Source organism: Gymnoscopelus microlampas (assembly GCF_963454915.1).
Source record: "Gymnoscopelus microlampas genome assembly, chromosome: 7".
Lineage (NCBI taxonomy): Eukaryota > Metazoa > Chordata > Actinopteri > Myctophiformes > Myctophidae > Gymnoscopelus > Gymnoscopelus microlampas.
The window spans coordinates 1,279,278-1,299,805 of NC_139944.1; the positions used below are offsets into that span (position 1 = coordinate 1,279,278).

General features: G+C 44.5%; 1 protein-coding gene across 1 annotated transcript; it reads right to left on the reverse strand.

The window, feature by feature from the left end:
* Positions 1 to 5,418: 5,418 nt before the first annotated feature.
* Positions 5,419 to 6,636, reverse strand: LOC311049144 (short-chain specific acyl-CoA dehydrogenase, mitochondrial-like; the record flags this gene model as incomplete). The annotated part of the gene is made up of 1 exon (XM_084062623.1): positions 5,419 to 6,636. The coding sequence occupies one exon, from the start codon at positions 6,634 to 6,636 to the stop codon at positions 5,419 to 5,421; it is 1,218 nt and encodes a 405-aa protein (XP_083918749.1).
* Positions 6,637 to 20,528: the final 13,892 nt, after the last annotated feature.

The following is a 20,528-nucleotide window of genomic DNA, read 5'->3' on the forward strand; positions in this document are numbered from 1 at the left end:
GCTGCAGAGTTGGGAGGAGGGGTTGACATTACTAGCAGTGAAAAGTGAAGATGTTGGTGAAAACAGGGAGATATTCTCAACTGAACACATAAAAACACAAGCTGATGTAGAGGACTGTGGAACATCACATCCAACTAATGATGACCAGCTACTCTCTTCACACTGTTCTGACACTGGTTGTAGTTGTACTGAGTGTGGCAAAACATTTAATAATGAAGGTAATCTGAAGACACACACAATGATTCATACAGGAGAAAAAACATGTTCTTGTACGGTTTGTGGCAAAAGCTGTAGTCAAAGAGGTGACCTAAAAAGACACATGAGGACCCATACATGGGAAAACCCCTTTACTTGTACAGTCTGTGGCAAAGGGTTTAGTAACATAAGTAACGTAAAAGCACACATGATGACTCATACGGGAGAGATGCCCTTTACCTGTACGCTTTGTGGCAAAGGCTGTCGTCAAAAGAGTGGACTAAAAACACACATGATGACTCACACAGGGGAAAAGCCCTTTACCTGTACAGTATGTGGCAAAGGCTGTAGAAACGTGAGTCATTTAAAATCACACATGAGGACTCATACAGGGGAAAAGCCATTTTCTTGTACAGTTTGTGGCAAAGGCTGTAGTCATTTGCATCATCTAAAAAGACAAATGATGACTCATGCATGGTAAAAGCCCTTTACTTGTACAGTTTGAAGCAAATGCTTTAGTGACAGGAGTAGTGTAGAATCACACACAAGGACTCGTACAAAAACAACACTTGCTGGTAAATACTTTGGTGAAGATCTGAAGCTATGCGGATTGATACCTTAAAATGTTTATTTTGCTCCTTTACATCTTTTTGCACTACCATGATCAGTGGTAGAACAATATGAGCATCAGTGTCTGTCCATTTGTCTGGATTTTAAAACAATTATTCATTATGAATTTCATTAATATCCATGCATCACTGGTGCAATAATACATTGTTGACAAGCTGCTGCTTGCTTTTTGTATCCATTGTTTGTATCCATTGTCCGTTTGTTTGTTGCTTGTACGGTCAAATTATCAGTACATATTTCATCAGACATAGTTCATGACAAGTCTCCACACCACACCGCCTACTGATGCCATATTTTCCATATACAAGGACCAGGGCCAAAGTGGGTTCAGTGGGACCAAAGGAGGTCTGATAGGTCAAAGCTAGCCCAGAACATGTATAGTGTGCTGTGATTTTTATTTGTATATATTTTGCACTGGATATGCACTGTTTTTGTTTACATTTTCTTAATAAACCGTTTTATTCACAACATTTAGTTCCGTTTTTACACTCTGAGTTTACAGACCTGTAAGGATCCATTTGTTTCTTAAAGATATCTGGAGTACTCCTGCACAGATGACTTGCATTTGTATACAGGACAGTCACTCATCTACATTGCATTGTTAAGCAAGAAGCAACGCAAAGCAAAGCACTTAATGTACTTACATTACAAAGGTGTGTCAATGATCGTTGTCTGCTACGCACACCTGTGGATCTGAGTGGGGTACTTTTGTGTAATGGAAACCACAGGTGTTTTGGGTGCTGGACCATGTGATTATTTGTTTAGATTCTATTCTACTTTGAGTGCCATGGAGGTGTTTTGCAAAGATCCTTTATGTGTGCTAATGTCATTACAGAAAGGTCATAACAAAGTAAGTCAAATATGGGTTCAATGTTGTTCACCTCCTTTAATTCTGGAAATTGTTTGCTTAAATCATGACCACTGTGCTTCCTTTTAAAGCCTGCATAACTTGTACTATAACAGAAATCACACCAATGACAAATCCAAGATATAAAATCCCCATCTCAACTAACCCAAAACGTTGTCTCGTCTGAGCCCACATTCCATCAATGGTAATGCAGTGGCTCAGGGGTGGCAGTGGCTCAGGGGTAGAGTGGCCGGGTAGAGTGAACTGGAAAACCGCAAGGTTCCCAGTTCGATCCCGGGCTGGGGCGCTCCCCTAGAGTTAGTGTCGAAGTGTCCTTGAGCAAGACGCTGAACCCCTAATTGCTCCCGATGAGCAGGTTGGTGCCTTGCATGGTTTCCTCCGCCATCGGTGTATGAATGTGTGTGTGAATGGGTCAATGGCACAATCAATGTAAAGCGCTTCGGATAGAAGCGCTATATAAATGCATCATTTACCATTTACCATTTAATGCAGATCATACCTGTACACACTGCTTCTCACAGACACAGCCTGTCCATGTAGAGATCACTGACAAACGAAAATGGCCCCATTGGGCTTAATTACTGATCATAAACCCTTTCAGTGCTAAATGAACCAATTACCATATCAATGTTGCCACCATGGAGGGGGAGTACAAACAACACTTTGGATGGTAAAGCAGGCTACAGGCCAAGTTTAAGCCCACTGTGAGGGTCATTGTAGACAGTATAAGTATAGATATAAGACTGGTGAAATGTCATTGTTGATTTCAAAATGTGAACCCATAATAAAGAAATACATCACATGGATGCAACTGGGACGCATCATCAGTGTTGTAGCCTGGGGTCATAGGGTGTTTCGGGTCTCGCAACATACAACATACACCCTCGCCCAGGTGACCCAGCCAGGGTTGATCAAGCCCCGACTTACGTCCCAGTAGCACCCACGGTCAGTCCTATAGGGAAAGACAGGGCCACTCAGTCCGCTTCTCCGGAAGTACTCTGCCGGGACTCGGGGAGGCTCTGGCACGTGGAGGGACTAGGCACTGTGGGTTGTCTCCTGGCCGGGCTCCTCCTTCGTCTCACCAGGTCCAGGACCTGAGCGCTGCGCCAGATCAGATGCACCGACCCGATCCAAACATTTCCTTCTGGCGTGATGGTTCCTTGGGCCGATACCACTAGATTGGGCCGTCTAATGGTATTAGCTCCGCTTGCGGTACGCTGGAATGGAATGGCCCTCCTAAAGGCCTCACCGCGGGTTTTTTGGGCTTCTTCCTCACGGAAGACACAGCATGGGGCGCTAACCCATACTGCTCCCGGGATGCCGTCTACATTCCGGCTGTCAACAGTCTCTCCTGTGGTCACCAAACTATTCCTGGTTGTCACGTAGTCTATAAATTCCTATGAGCCACTATAAATAGAATAACTAATAAAGAAATACATCACATGGATGCAACTGGGACGCATCATCAGTGTTGTAGCCTGGGGTCATAGGGTGTTTCGGGTCTCGCAACATACAACATACACCCTCGCCCAGGTGACCCAGCCAGGGTTGATCAAGCCCCGACTTACGTCCCAGTAGCACCCACGGTCAGTCCTATAGGGAAAGACAGGGCCACTCAGTCCGCTTCTCCGGAAGTACTCTGCCGGGACTCGGGGAGGCTCTGGCACGTGGAGGGACTAGGCACTGTGGGTTGTCTCCTGGCCGGGCTCCTCCTTCGTCTCACCAGGTCCAGGACCTGAGCGCTGCGCCAGATCAGATGCACCGACCCGATCCAAACATTTCCTTCTGGCGTGATGGTTCCTTGGGCCGATACCACTAGATTGGGCCGTCTAATGGTATTAGCTCCGCTTGCGGTACGCTGGAATGGAATGGCCCTCCTAAAGGCCTCACCGCGGGTTTTTTGGGCTTCTTCCTCACGGAAGACACAGCATGGGGCGCTAACCCATACTGCTCCCGGGATGCCGTCTACATTCCGGCTGTCAACAGTCTCTCCTGTGGTCACCAAACTATTCCTGGTTGTCACGTAGTCTATAAATTCCTATGAGCCACTATAAATAGAATAACTAATAAAGAAATACATCACATGGATGCAACTGGGACGCATCATCAGTGTTGTAGCCTGGGGTCATAGGGTGTTTCGGGTCTCGCAACATACAACATACACCCTCGCCCAGGTGACCCAGCCAGGGTTGATCAAGCCCCGACTTACGTCCCAGTAGCACCCACGGTCAGTCCTATAGGGAAAGACAGGGCCACTCAGTCCGCTTCTCCGGAAGTACTCTGCCGGGACTCGGGGAGGCTCTGGCACGTGGAGGGACTAGGCACTGTGGGTTGTCTCCTGGCCGGGCTCCTCCTTCGTCTCACCAGGTCCAGGACCTGAGCGCTGCGCCAGATCAGATGCACCGACCCGATCCAAACATTTCCTTCTGGCGTGATGGTTCCTTGGGCCGATACCACTAGATTGGGCCGTCTAATGGTATTAGCTCCGCTTGCGGTACGCTGGAATGGAATGGCCCTCCTAAAGGCCTCACCGCGGGTTTTTTGGGCTTCTTCCTCACGGAAGACACAGCATGGGGCGCTAACCCATACTGCTCCCGGGATGCCGTCTACATTCCGGCTGTCAACAGTCTCTCCTGTGGTCACCAAACTATTCCTGGTTGTCACGTAGTCTATAAATTACATCCTTGGTAAATGTTGCTTTTATTTTCTGTAAATGCTTGTAATGACATTGACCAACTGTAGCTTTAATCAAAAGACAACCGAATGACAAATGACATCAGGTGGCTATACAGGTAGAAATGCACAGCTGGTTGCCTATACACTAACCCCAACCCTTTAACCGAAAAGCTCTATAAGTACTGCTTTCCCGGAGCTGTTCCAGTCAGTGTCCCAACCACAGACGCACGGACAGCAGCCACCACAACAGTATAACCTGTGAGTACTAGTAGCAACCTACAGTATTTTGATTTATTGCCTCAGCAGGTCAGCTGAGCCACGTTATGAGGGGTTTGTCTGAAGTGATAATTTTAGTACAATACCCTTTGATTATTCGTTATTCCTGAGAAAATATATGCATGCAGCATGCACATAAGGCACGAATTGTAATGTAGCTAATTAATCAAGATGGGCTTGCTCGTTGTGTGAGGAAGATACAGGTCCCTTCAGCGGGGGTAGTGTGCACTGGAGGATCAGGGGCCCATACTAAATAGCCTGCATCACGGCCATCATCTTCTGACACTTCAGCCTCTCTTCCTGCCTCACTGCAGAGATCATGGCCTACATATAATTGGTCCTCACTAATGCTCATGATAATATGGTACTATGTTTGTCCACTCGCTCTGTGTCTCAGAGGCCCCTGTGGACAGTTCAAAGTAAAACCTGCAGTGACATCATCGGTAGGCAGGCTTGTACATTTCAAACAAGATTTCAATATTATTAATATATTTTTGTTATTAATGCAAGAACAATGGCTTCTATTATAGCATGCTAACTTTCCAGCTACGCAGGTTTCTGAAATGTCCACAGCCCTGCTCCGAGACACGGAGTGATTAGGTACCCCTATTACAATGACCATTAGTGAGGACTAATCACATGAATATGGGTGAAGTCGTCCTTTAACGCGAATCTAGCTCCAGATTGCATAATCCTCATTATCTATTTTTCTCATTTATCTGCTCATGATCACAGGTACTACATTATGATTGTATTGACAAAGCAGTAATGGTCTATGGTTGGTATTCTTTTAGTAGTTGTCCGGCAATAACTAATCTCTGGATCTCGCTGGTTCCCTCGTATATCTCGGTGATGCGTGCGTCACGGTAGTGCCTCTCTGCCGGCATGTCCGTCACATAGCCCATCCCCCCTAAAACCTGGATGGCCTGGTGGGAGCAGTATGTGGCCGCTTCGGATGCCGCCAGTTTAGCCATGGCTGCTTCCTTAGTGAAGGCTTTCCTGGAGTCTCGTAGGAGTGCAGACCTCCAGGTCAGCAGACGGGCACTCTCCAGAGCCAGAGCCATGTCGGCCAGTTTAAACTGTATGGCCTGCATCCTGCCAATGGGAGCTCCAAACGCAGTACGCTTGTGCGCATAGTCGGCAGCGCAGTCCAGAGCGGCCTGAGCGATGCCCAGAGCCTGGGACGCGATGCCGATGCGCCCGCTGTCCAGGCTCTGCATGGCTATCGTGAAGCCGGCACCACGAGGGCCCAGCATGTTGTCCAGGGGAATCCTACAGTCCTCCAGGATGATGTCGGACGTGGACGAGGCTCGGATGCCCAGTTTGTCCTCTTTCTTTCCCAGTGAAAGCCCCGGGTGTGGCATGGGCACCAGGAAGGCGCTGATGCCCTTGTGTTTGAGCGTCTTGTCCGTGGTGGCGAACACAACGGTGGCAGAAGCCTCCCAGCTGTTGGTGATCCAGGCTTTGGTGCCGTTCAGAACCCACTGGTCTCCCTCCTGTCTGGCCAGTGTGGAGGCCGCTCCCGCATCGCTGCCGTTGCCCGGCTCGCTGAGCGCGAAGCAGCCCACCTTCTCTCCGGTGGTAAACGGGGGGATCCATCTGTGCTTTTGATGCTCTGTACCAAATGTCAATATCGGGCCGGCGTAGAGAGAGTTGTTAACTGAGACCACCACTCCTGTGCCGGCACAGCCTCTGCTTATCTCCTCCATGGCCAGACTGTACGCCAAGTAGTCCATCCCAGCCCCGCCAAGCTCCTCTGGCACTGCTATGGCCATCACCCCCATGGCACCTAACTCCTGGATCTGTTTGGCAGGGAAAAGGTGTTGTTTATCCAGTTTAGCAGCGATGGGGGCCAGTTCTCTGTCCGCGTAGTCCCTGCATGTCTGTCTCAGCATCTGATGCATCTGTGGCAACTCTGCCAGCTGGGTGAGCCTTCTATAGACACTCACACACAGACCCACATCTTTCCTCACCTTAAAGAGTGCTGCCATTCCTACTCAATTTGCCTGTAACTTAAACTAATGTGGAAATACAAATAATCATCGTTGCAGCGAATGCAACGTCACATTTGGCTATGGTGTGTTTACGACGACACATGACCTATAGGCCTACGTCCGATGATGACAAATGATCTATATGGAGATCTCTGTATCTGTATGTCTGTCTGCCTGTGTCCTATATATGGAGATCCCGGATGTCATCAAAGTGCTGACATCACAACTCACAATGTGACACTTTGTGAGCTTGTAAATCGAGCCTGATAATAGTTGATTAACAAAAAAATCTATTTGAAATGTTTAGTTTTGATTTGTTGTTTTGACATCATACACACCTCATACTAAGGACTGGAAACTAAGCAATGGAGATTGTGTTATCCTTTTGATTATGGTGGGTCAGATGAATGTTACATGTGACATTATGATTTATTTCATGGTCAGATAGATAGCAAGATAGCAGCAATCAATCAATCTAGATCCTTTAGAATTTTAACGAGTAATACTTTTTTGATACACACTGGTTGGTCTGATGTTGTGCCCTAACCTTACACTGTAACCGGAGCGATAGCCATGCCTTGGAGGACCTCTAGCTGTTTTTTGGTTTGCTTGTTGAGCTCCTGAAGAACACAAATGTTCTTAAATTTAGCACATTCACTACCAGATATTAAATAATTAATTCATCCACTGCTGCCAGCGTTTTTTATTTTTTACCTTATGCTGATGATCCGCACACACTGTGCCCACAGAAGCCAAGATGTGGGCACAAATGTGAACAAAATTAATCAGGGGGAGGGTCTCGTCTATCCACCAGAGCAAAAAACATTTTTACAACAATCGTCCATTCTGTTGTAATCGGCAGTTGAATATGGCTCGTTTTCACCAAAAAAGAAGAAATCCGAGCTAGATGTGTTTTTCTATGTGGATGGAAGTGAATCTTTTAGGGATGACGCCACATCCGTCCATTCCTTCTCTCGCAGTCAAGGGATCATTCATAGGTTACGGAAGAGCGCCCTCTAGCGCAATTTCTATTTTTTTCTTTTTAATTGATGTAGATCTACGTCAATAGCAGTGAATATGTTAACATGGCTGATAAGTAAGCAAAAAGGTGACCTTTTAAAATGCGACAAATACTCACTTGACTTGTTGACGTTTCTCTAATTAATTAACGTATAAGTTACTAGAGAGACATATATGTCTCTCAAGTAATTTATAAATTAATATAAATGAATCTGTTTGGTTTAGTTATGTTGGTTTGTTAGCCTCAGTTGTAATGGGCAGCAGTTTCCCTGCCTGATATAATTTGGAAACTTAACTTGTTGCTTTCTTGAATTATTTCACCATTTGTTAATAAACTTAACACTTATTTATGCATTACCTCCGTGTCGTTTCCACTTTTTTGTTGTGGCCTTGGAGCCAGGCCATAACAAATGGGGGCTTGTCTTAAAGGAGACACACCATGAATTTAAAAAAAATATTTGATATTTAATATCATATGGTGTATGTCCCTCAAACCATTTTCAAAAGGTTTGAGCCTAAATCAACACTCAGATATACTCATCCCAAGTCAATTCTCTCAGGCTTATAAAGCACTTTCAGCTGCAATACCAAAACGTCCAGTTGGCTAGGGGGGTGCTGTACTGCGGTACTGAGCAATTCTGTCTGTCAAAATACATGGGCAGAAAGTTTGGTGAGGTAAGCAAACTTGCCATTCTGAGATGGCCTGTTCAGACACGCCCATTCTGAAAATCTCTGAAATGAGAATGAATGACTGAATGTTAAAAGAAAATATTTTTTGGGGTACAAGAGACACTGGGGAGCAAAAAAAAAAAAAAAAAAAAAAAAAAAAGTGAAATTCATGGTGTGTCTCCTTTAAACGGAATATTTGGTAAGCTACAGAGCTTGATTATTGTAGTTTAGACCGCTTGTGGTAAACAAGCAGGTTCAGGTTCGCACCTACCCTTGGTGGCAGCAGGGGGGTGGGGTCGTGGGAATTGGGGAATCCGCGAGTGATGTCAGTGCTGGAGATTCCCTATTCGAAATCATTGGGGAACGATCGGAGGTCGGAGAAGTTTGTTAATGGTCTAGTGACTTAAGAACGTAAGTACAGTATATTTATTTTGCAAATCAGTTTTATTGAGCCAACTCAGTAGGCAAAGCGTGTTTCCCTTTGGGATTCGTGGGCGTTTAAAAAAAGTAGTGTGGGGTGAAAGTGGTTCGGAGGGTTACATGGCGGCTTTCCGACATGTCGCCTTTCCGACGTTAACGAACCCTATACCTAACCCTCACCCTAACCGCACGCGGAAGCCACTAGTCGGATCGGAGCACGTCCCTAGTTTTGGGGGGTTGCCAGCTTGCTGGCCGCCTTGTCCACGCTACGCTAGTGGGTTTTTGGAGCGTAAATACCTGACTGCAGAAACCCCTGAAGACTAGAACGCAGTTAGAGAAGTTTTTTTGGTATAGGCAGCCAGAGGCGGGGGGCTAAATTTAATTGATTTGCTTACATTGCGTTCTTTTGTTACTGGAGGTTTTGGTTTCATTTGGTATTGTTTTTGTTTTTTGTTTGGGTTAATTTCAATAATGGAGGTTTCTGAGTTTGTTTCGGCTCCGTCGGAGGAGGGGAGATGCCTGCACCAAAGAGCAGCTCATTATAATCGCATGTCACTACGAGACTGAAATTGTAGATAAAAGGTCCAGGAGGGACAACATGAAAGCTTTGATTATAGATAGCTTGTATGAGCAGAAGGTGTTGACCCCACCTCCGACAGTAGATAGGCAGGATGATGTGGCTGTTACGGAGAGTGTGCCCTCTGTGGCTGGGTTAACTTCTGAGCAGCAAAAATAATTGTTGAATTTGCAATTGCAAATTCAAACACAGTTAAAGGTAGCGTAAGTGATTTTCTTTGGTTAAAATAAGTGTTAAATAGCTCTATATTCTGATAGTACTCATTGCTATAGAGTGTTAGTTCAGTAAAAAGAGTCTCCTTGTCTCTCCACCTCTTTATAAAACAGAAAATGCATTTTCGTTTCAGTTTCAGTTTTATCTCCAATTGTATCCAATCAGGATAGAGACTCAATCAGGATATAGATTAAACAAGTGAAATTGGAAGTGATGACACTTAGAAATGAGCAGGCAAAATTGGAACTGGAACACTATAAAAATGAAGCTTAAAAATGGCTACTTTCTCCTGATTGGCTGAGATTTTGACACCTACCGGAAAATGAATTTTCTGTTTATTAAAGAGAATACGGGGAAACTCCTGTTACTGAACAAACACTCTATAGCAATGATTACTATCAGAATATAGTGCTTTAACCTTTTAACAAAATACTTTTTGTTTAAACCAAAAAATATCACTTACCCTACCTTTAACTGCAACTAAAGGTGCTATAAGGATTTGGCAGCTAAAGACAAGGAGTTGGAAATGGAGAAAATGAGGCACAGAGCAGAGATAGGCTAGATATTGAGGACATGAGACTCAAGCTAGTTAGAGATGGCAAGTTGAGGGAGGTGAAGAAGGAGGAATCGGGTGATAAAGACAATATATTGAAAAGTTTGCGGTTGGTCCCCAAATTTAATGAGAAGGAGGTTGAGGTGTTTTTTTACTTTGTTCGAGCGGGTGGCAGACGCTAGGGACTGGAGTGATGTGGACTGCACGGTCCTGTTGTAGTGTGTGCTCACTGGTCGTGCGAAGGAGGCGTTTGCTTCACTGTCAGCACGGGACAGCACTAAGTACAAAGAGGTGAAAGCCGCAGTGCTTCGCACCTATGAGTTGGTACCCAAGGCTTACCGCCAGCGGTTTAGAACGGGGCAACGAGGCAATAGATCCTATTTGGAGTTTGCCCGGGACTTGTCAACACACTTTAATCGCTGGTGTGTAGCTGCAGGGGTAGAGGACTACGATGATCTGTCGGATCTAATTGTACTGGAGCAATTCAAAAATTCAGTTCCTGAGCAAGTGGCGTGTATATAAGTGAGCAGAAAGCACAGACTGCAGTGGAAGCTGCGGTGCTCGCCGATGAATTCTCATGAACGCATAAGGGATGTGGGGACAACCGTAGCTATACTGGTGGGTTTGTGGGTGGCAGAGAAGCTGGCCAGGTTGTTGGGGGAAAGTATTTCCCTGGCAGGACCAGTGGGGCTTGGAGTTCGGAGCATAAGAGTGGTCGTGCTGTACATGACCACTGAAATTAAAATGAAATTACTGTCATCAGCCAGGACACTGGAAAAGAGTGTGTGCTTTGCTTAAGTCACGTGATGAGAATACCTCAGCTAGGCCGAGTCTGTCTGCATTTGCAGTGTCATTTTCGGGTCGCATTGTAGATCAGCCGAATGCTGAGGTAATGTCAAGCGCCTTTTCACCATTCGTGTCAAAGGGACATGTAAACTTGATTGGTAGTCCGGAGAAGGTGCCAGTAACTATTTTATTTGTCCTTGCCTCTACTCTGCCGTTTCTGTAGCGACTGACACTGAGTTGTATATTCCTGTGTTGGGCATGGAGATGTTCATGTACACAAATTCATGCTCTGTTCATCTCTGTTTCAAGGTGAAGTTAGGATGGGGATGCGTCCAGCTCTGCCTGTTCATAGAGTGACCATAGTACTGGGAAATGATGTAGCAGGGGAGCGGGTCTTTGCTGATCAGTCTGTTGTTCACTCTGCAAAACAGCAGTTGATGATAGGAAGCGCCAGTATCTGTGCAACATTCCTAGGTCTATTTCACACTCTGAGTTAGTGAGAGAGCAGAAAGGCGATCCCACACTGAAGGAGCTGTTCAATCTTGTTCTCTACAAAAAGGAGGTTAAAAATCGCGCACAGGGGTACTTCATTGAGAATGGAGTAGCCTACTGCTGCGCAAGTGTGTTCCGCATGGCCAAGGGTTCATTGGAGACCCATTTCTCCAAATTGTCATTCCTTCCGAGGGAGTCCTCCTTCCAGGAGGCAATTTTACGCATTGCTCACTATGAGTCGGGCATATGGTGGTGCGTAAAACTTATGAAGTACTGGATAAAGAACATCAGAAAAGGGTGAAAGAAAACAGAAATTATATTAAGACAATTGCTGATGTACTGCTGTGTACAGCTACCCAAAACACCGCCCAGCGTGGCCACAGAGAGTCAGTGAAGTCGGCTAACAAAGGAAACTTTTTGGCCATTATGGAACTGATTTCCAAGCACGACCCTTTAGTGAAACAGAAAATGCAACATACGTAGGAATGCAAAAGACAAGTAAAACCTTCAGAATGAGATTTTGACAGTGCTGGCTGAGATGGTTAGGAGGGACATTGTTAAAGAGGTAAAACAAAGCGGGGCATTCAGCATCCTAGCTGATGAGACAAAATACTTAAAAAAATATATATATATATTGTTAGTGCTCAGATACTACTACGATGGCACATTGCAGGAAAGTTTCCTGCAGTTTGAACATGCAGATACGCTTGATGCTGCTGGGCTAACAGAGAAAATAGTTAAAGGAGAATTTCGGACTTGGCGTTTTCCTACCCTGATTTGTGTTTGAAAAGTCATGAGAAGAGTGGTCCCGGACCCCCAGTGGAGAACGAGTGAATTTCTCCATTCCGCGGATCGCTCCGCCAGCAGCTTTAATGGCCGTGGAGCGGTCTTAGCTCATTCCGCTTATTTCCGTCGCTCGAAAATCTTTTTTTCTTGTATGTATCTGTAGCGTGTGGACTGTCTAGTGTCCCTGTGGTCTTATAGCTCTGCGGGCGCAGCCATGTTAGTTTACAACTCTGTTTTACTGAAACCACGTCTCGTCTCGCGAGACTTCCGGGTACGCGCGCCATACTGAAAGCGCGGTCCCCGGTCATTCATTCCAAGTTGTTTGTTTACATGCAGAGCGACATTGTTTCATCAGAGAGAGAGACAGAGAGTACTTTTGGCTCTTTTTTTTAATCATCATTCACCCATCGTTTTCTGTGCCACAATGGCAGATAACTATGAAGATGTTTTAGAAGACTTTGAATTTGAATATGGCAGCGCCCCGTACATGTTTGATATACACACACATATGTGTATATATCTATCTATCTATCTATATACACACACACACACACACACACACATGCTCCATCATCCACCTAAGACAACTTTGCTTCTTCTTCACAGTCAGTGCAGACTGGCATGCTACAGAATCGTCCTGGAGATGTTGCTGAGAGGAGAAAAACTTGGAGCAGGCAATAGAGTGGTCATGCCAGCGTGTGTGGTTACCGCAGCACGAAGACTTTACCCTTCAGCAGACAGCAGTTGATCGGTAAAGTGGTTATCCAAAAAATAATAATATGTATTTTAGCTAGATGCGTAAAGGTATCCTTACTACAACAATGTAAATGGTATTTCAACAAGCAGTTTAGATACTATTGGTAATCAATAATCATAACAACCACGGGCACCTTTGTACGTACACTGTGCCCTGCTCTAATGTCTCGTAATAAACCCATAAAAAAATACTCAATTAGTTTAACCATTACCTGTGTTTGTAGTGGCCCTCTCCCTGCCAACATTGAGGTTGTGGTCAATCACTGCTAGCATGGTACGTGCCAGCATTGAGTCGTAGAAGAAGTGTATTCTTTTGGGAGTGTACTTCAGCATTGAAGAATGAAAAACTTCTAATGATCCTGAAATTATATAAAACAGTTTCAATATATTTTTTAAATCATTCAGCATATTTTGATGACAACTAATATATATCTATAGTAGTCAATTATTAATACTACTTGGTAAATGTTTCAATGTAACTAACAGACCAACTTTTATTTGCTGGTCTACAGGCAAGCAACATTGAAAATGTGCTATCGACAGTCAGTCCACATAATTTTTTGAAAATGCTATTCACCCGTTTCCTAGGCTGTGTGTTTTCCACTTCCTGTCGATTTCATTGGATATCATTGGTCATCTGACCAGTTTCATTGGATTTCATTGGATCAAATCGACAGGAAGTGGAAAACACACAGCCTAGGAAACAGGTGAATAGAGGAGAACCAAGACTCGACGCACAAACATACCTGTGTGTTTGAAATGGGACATCTGTTGGAGGTCACAAATAATATTTGGATCCAAAACAATGATCTGGACAACACGGAAGGCAGACGAATCAGCAGTCAGCCACTTCTTCTTTCTCTGCTCTTCATCAGTGTATGGTCGGTGCTTGCATGTATGCTCCATACCGTCCTCCTCCCAGCGATGGATGCCACAAATGTGGTGCATCAAGGACTTCCACTGCCTCACACATGCCTGGAAAATAGATAACTATTATTTTTTACACACACACACACACACACACACACACACACACACACACACACACACACACACACACACACACACATATACAGTATATATATATATATATATATATATATATATATATATATATATACACATATAGCCTACATATGAGGCCATCCACAGAGCCTAGCCCCTCCACGTGCCAGAGCCTCTCCTCTCCTCTCCCCCAGTCCCGGCAGAGCAGTTCCGGACAAGCTGATTGAGTGGCACGGTCTTGCCCTAAGAGGACTGACCGTGGGTAGCTTCTGGGACGTAAGTCGGGCTTGATCAACCCCGGCTGGGTCACCTGGGCGAGGGTGTATGTTGCGAGACCCGAAACAGCTGTTGACTACAACACTGATGATACGTCCCAGGTGCATCCATGAGATGTGTTATGTTAGACAATTGGAAATAAAACATTTAAAAAGAAAAAAAGTATTTCTATAATTTGTTTTAAAAAACCCAACAAGTTATTTAGCAACATAATATTCACATTTACAATTCTTGCACTTTTGAAATACATTCTACAACATACTTCCACTGTCTTCAGTGCGAGAATGATCCTATGATAAATTTGTGTAAAGTATTTCAAACAATGTTGACAATTACAACACAACATTCTTACCTCGGGATCACCAAGACTTTGCTCACAGGACCAATACAAGTGATTGTTGATTGCCTTTATCCAAGGTTGAAGTGCTCTGTTAGCGGCTTTGATTGCTTCAGTCAATAACCGCTTCGTCACATCTTGAAAAAAGAAATTGGCAAATCAATAAGATCCAAAATGTATCTAACTAGAGGTGCGGGTCGCTACGCGACCCTTCCCTCTAGTCGCTGGCGCGAGGCTCTCGTGTAGCATGGTGTGTGTATTTGTTGCAACCTTTATTGTGAAGGAACCACCGGAAGTGCTAAGCTATTCATTCCGTTCCGTGTTACATAACACTCTCAGATGCTACTGTACATCGTGACATAGTGTCACAGAAACCCCCAAAAGTCACCGAAATAACACTGTTCAACGGGCAAATTAGTTAGCATTGATGACATTGACCACACTAACGTTCATACAGGTTGTTGATAAGATGTTTAACGTAGCCGTTTGAGTGACGACAGCAGCGTTGGTTTCCGTTAGTGTTAGGCGCATGCTGACGCTATCGCCGGGCCGCCGACATCCGTTGGGCGGCCCGGCGATGTCACTACCAGCCGAGGCTTATTCTTGCGCATTAGGCCGCGATTTCCGCAGGGCCACTGCCTCGTGTCCTGCGTGTCTATTGACATTTGTAATGGTCAGAAATCTAAGGTGGGCTTGTTTGTGTGAGAATATTTCCACATTGGTTCGAAATGTGTGCTTATTTGAGCATCGAGGAGTTAACTGTGCAGGAGCTGTGTGGAGCGAGCGAGCTGGTGTTTTCAATGGCCGTCGCTTCATTGTGTTTCGGCTGGGCCCGTAGCCGTTCGGTGATGTTCGGTGATGGGCGGGGTTTTCGGGGTTGCCATGTCCAGGAGTTGTAAGCGCGAAGTGGCGTGTTGTCGGTTAGGGAAAGTGCGTGCGTGGTGTTTTTGCCTGAAGCTGGTTGCTTGTTGCTCGCGCGCAATATGGCAACAGTGATGGAACTTACAGACGCACAACCGTTCTGGCGCATGACTGTAGATTCCAATTGTAAGGTAGAAGTGACACTTGATATGGTCAATATTATTTGTTTGAAAATGTATATTTGAAGGACACTTACTCTTGCCTACGTGCCAGGCGTCGAATTCATGCATTATAACTCCTTTATACTTCTCACTCTTCATCAGTTTCCTGATTGACGGTGATCTGTCCGTGGCAATGAGTCCAATGTCAACACCCAAGAACTGCAGTCTTTCTAGGCCCCGTTCGTATCCTATCATCTCCATCGCTACAGAGCTTGTAGATTCTGAAACCTGTAAAATAAAATAAATAGTGACACAACTGTATCCACCAAAATGTACATGAAGTACGTCCTTTCCCCATTTATTTTATTAAATAATTACCTGCACCAACTCAAAGTGAACGACTTCTTTCGTTAGGTCATCCTGAAACGAGTATGTGGTGTATTTGGCACTAAAACCTATGGAAAGTAAATCATTGTATTTTAAAAAGTAATATGATTTACAGTACACTGAAATCAGGCATGCAAACAGCCCCGAGGTGAAAACATGTTGTTTTCTTTCGGGTCAGGTGTCACACAATTGCCCTATTTGGGTTCAAAAAGGTGACTGTAGCTGAAAAGTGACACTTTTTCATGTCTGTGAAACACACACACACACACACACACACACACACACACACACACACACACACACACACACACACACACACACACACACACACACACACACACACAGAGTATGTTACATTGATATTTTCTACTATTGAAGGAATATTGCTTACCAGGACTGTCAGACCTGCCATCACCACATAAGTGTATCTTTTGACCTCTCTGCTTTAGGCGTTCAATTATTGACTGGTTGTGTTCTCCGTAGGCCGCGTGGATGACTGGGATCAGGTATTCCTTTTGAATGCTGTAGAACTGTGTCTTCTTGGGAATTTGAAGGTTGAGTAGTTCAGCCCATTCAAATATGTCTGTGTAGGTGGCTCCAGTGAAAAAAATACCTGCACTAATCAGGATGTTGTTATCTGCAGCACGTTTTGACATTTGAGGGCTTGTATCCCAAGATTCTGAACAGCCACCCTCACATTCCCATTTGACAACCAGCCGGCTGCCTCCGACTAGATATGGGTGTTTCTGTGTAATCTTGTTTCCACATTTGGAACAGAATTGAAATAAATCCATAATGTGTGATTCGTCCACTATCCACCTCCTTGTTGGTTCCCATTCACTAGGTGGCTGGTCTTCTTTGGGTACAGAGACTTCATCCATAGACTCAGAACTAGGAGTTAGGCTGGGTGGATGGTACGATGAGTCTGAATCTGAGTCCGCTGCAATGTCCATGTCCCCGTAAGATGCATTGAGGTTACTCATTTCAGCTTCAGATTCTTCATCGGCTTTGGTCTAATGAATATAAAGATCTATTAGTCAGAATTTGAAGATATAAAAACAAATAATTAAAAAAAATATATATATATTATGAATGTGAAAGCCAATAGGTTTATGTCATATAAGGAGAATAATAGTTCAGGTGTGGTTGATGGACATGAACTTGAGTGTCATTACAGCAATGGCCACGGCTTTGTGTACTATGTGTATGTGCACAGAATGTATTGTCAATATTGCCCAAAAATTGAAAGTAAATAAAAAATCGCCTCAGGATAATAGGTCAGAGGCCGCGCCTCGTACACCCCAGACAGTGATGGCCTGCGGCGAGGTTCCCGATGTTGATGAGGTGGAGTACTCAAAAAAAAGCTGGGCTTGTAACGAGTAGCTGGGTCTGGAGCGAGAGCATCTCCAGTTGTACCACCTTCTGGTCCCTGAAAGTGATAATGAAGACAGTTACCTAACAGAATGTATCCTGAAGGAATCAAATACTGTACATTGCAGCAGTGCTTATTCAAACTAGGTATATGATGAAAGCTTTTTCTTCTCAAAGTCGTCGGAGTTCTTGTGTTTGAACAGCCAGGATATACACACTCCCTCACGCTGCTCATGTTGATAAAAGTGTACCACTAACTACTACAAGAAATATATACTCTCTGTCTCTCTCTCTGATGAAACAATGTCGCTCTGCATGTAAACAAACAACTTGGAATGAATGACCGGGGGCCGCGCTTTCAGTAATGGCGCGCGTACCCGGAAGTCTCGCGAGACGAGACGTGGTTTCAGTAAAACAGAGTTGTAAACTAATGGCTGCGCCCGCAGAGCTATAAGACCACAGGGACAGTAGACAGTCCACACGCTACAGATACATACAAGAAAAAAAGATTTTCGAGCGACGGAAATAAGCGGAATGAGCTAAGACCGCTCCACGGCCATTCAAGCTGCTGGCGGAGCGATCCGCGGAATGGAGAAATTCACTCGTTCTCCACTGGGGGTCCGGGACCACTCTTCTCATGACTTTTCAAACACAAATCAGGGTAGGAAAACGCCAAGTCCGAAATTCTCCTTTAATACCCTCCAAAGCTATGGATTGGTTTACAGAGAGCAGCTTGTTGGGCAAGGCTATGACAGGGCCTCAGTGAGCGGCAGGCACAGTGGTGTGTCTGCAAGGATACAGGCACTGGCTAAGCATGCATTCTATGTGCACTGTAATGCACATTGCCTAAACTTGGTAATTGTGGACACAGTGAAAGCACTGCCAGATGGGAGGCATGCGTTAATCCGACAGACCTTTTCTCCGACTATGTGGCATCCGCGTGCGGTTAGGGTTAGGGTGCGGGTTTGGTTCGGGTTTAGTATTGGAAACGTCGGAGCGCTGCGCTGTCGGAGGAATGCGCTGTCGGACTAACGTACTGCACCCCTGCCAGATGCGTCATGCTTTTTTTCTTTGTCTGGATCGTATGTACACCAAAAGTGGCAGGACATACAGCGCACAATGTATCCTCAGGATAAGCCTCGAGAGTTGCCCAAACTCAGTGATGTTAGGTGGGCGTGCAGGTTTTATGCCAGTCGAAACCTTATGGACCGACTTCCAGCTGTTCTCCGTGTCCTCCATGAGATTGATGAGGAGAACAGTGGAGACAGATGTGTAGAAGCATGTGGACTGCATAGGCATAGACTTAAACTTCATTGGCCTTCTGGCAACTTTTCTGCGGATACTGGGAGACAGCAACTCTCTCTCAGCTGGTGTTCACTCTCCATTCCGACATCTCACCACTCCGACTAGTGGCTTCCGCGTGCGGTTAGGGTTAGGGTTAGGGTTAGGTATAGGGTTCGTCAACGTCGGAAAGGCGACATGTCGGAAAGGAGAAATGCACCCCTCTCAGCTATGCTGCAGTCAAAAAAATTGGACTTGATTGACCTCATTGAGGCACTGCAGGACACTTTCGTGCAATACAGAGATGAACAATGTTTTGGGGAGCTGTAGACAGAAGTGCTGGGCATTGCTCAGCAGTGCAATATTAGCACAGAGTTTGATTGATTGACATTTTTATTAGGCAAAAGAATGTAAAACAACACAGTTACATTTATAATACTTTTGTCTAAAAGGTCCGACCAAAAAAGTCCTTGCGGACCTCCGTTGAGCTCCTTGGTATTCATTTCATAGACAATGCAGAGAGGGTTTCCAAAGGGCAGCCAAAAACTAGCTTTGCTCTTCATGGATCGGTTGTCACATCCACAATTGGTTAGAGAAACAGTGATCAAGGCAAGGATTATTTCCGTACAGCTGTTTTCTATCCCATCTTAGACACTGGGAATGCTGAGTTAGAGAGGCGTTTTTCCAAAAATAATTGTGATATCATGAAAGGGATTCAAACACTCAATCCCAAAAGCAGCAACTTTTTAGAGCAGACTCCTCTGTTTTTGTTTGGAACAATTTACAACGCAAACCTGGATAATCTTAAGCATGAGCTCTACCAAGTCAAGCGGATCTTGGAGAGGAAGAAGGCGGCTGGGATGCAGACTTTAACCAGTTTACTGGAGTTTACAGTGTTTCATGTCACAGAGCCATTCAGTGAGGTCTTCTATGAACTGTTCAGGTTGTGCAAAATTGCAGTGGCCCTACCTGTCAGCACAGCTTCTGTGAACGCAGCTTTTCTGCATTGAAATTGATTAAAAATAAATCACATGCACACCACCATGAATGATGGCAGACTGAGTGATGTTGGGGTGCTAAGTGTTGAGTCCAAGAGGGCCAAGGCCTTGGATATGAATGAGTTCCTAAGGGTGTTTTGTGACGCACATGGAAATCACAAAAATCGCAAAATTCAGGTGATCGAAAAGAAAATCACCTCTACAGTGGGTACGCCACTGGACTAAGGTAGGAAACTTGAAGAGACACATGATAATCCACACAGGTGAGGAACTATTCTGTGGTAAAGGTTTTGGTCTAAAAGGAGACTTTAATAGAGTATTTTACTGCTGCTAAAGGCCTTTGCACACAGGGTGCGATTAGTCAATCAGTTTTTACCGCATGCGAAAAAACGCACAAATCGAACTGGGTTCGATTGGAAAAAAAACCGTCAGTATATACAGTACTGTTTAAAACTGATGTGGAGGAGAAAACTGATGGGAAGGTTTTTACTTTTATTGTAAAGTGATGAATATGTTTAAATTATTTATTTTTGATTACATTCATTCTGGATGTCAGTATTTACGGTTTAAAACTGACATGGAAGAAATGTTGTTTTTTTACACTGAGAAGCAGTTAAGCCTGAGAAGCAGTTAAGCAATAAATATGCATTCATAAAGTTATTTGACTTTTGTTTGATTACATTTATTTAACTTAACATCAATGATTATAATACAAATTCAAGTCATTGTCATACTTTTGAAACAAGTTAGATAAATTGGCCAATAATATCACTATAAAACAGGTATGGGAATTCTAAGACTATTGCAGGTATACATGCAGAGAGGTAACAGTAAAACTATCAAACTATCAAAACAAAGTTTCTTCTACACTGTTATTCATTCTCTAATTGGGATTAATAGCAGTGAGTATCAACCTTTTTCATATCAGGGACCTCTAATT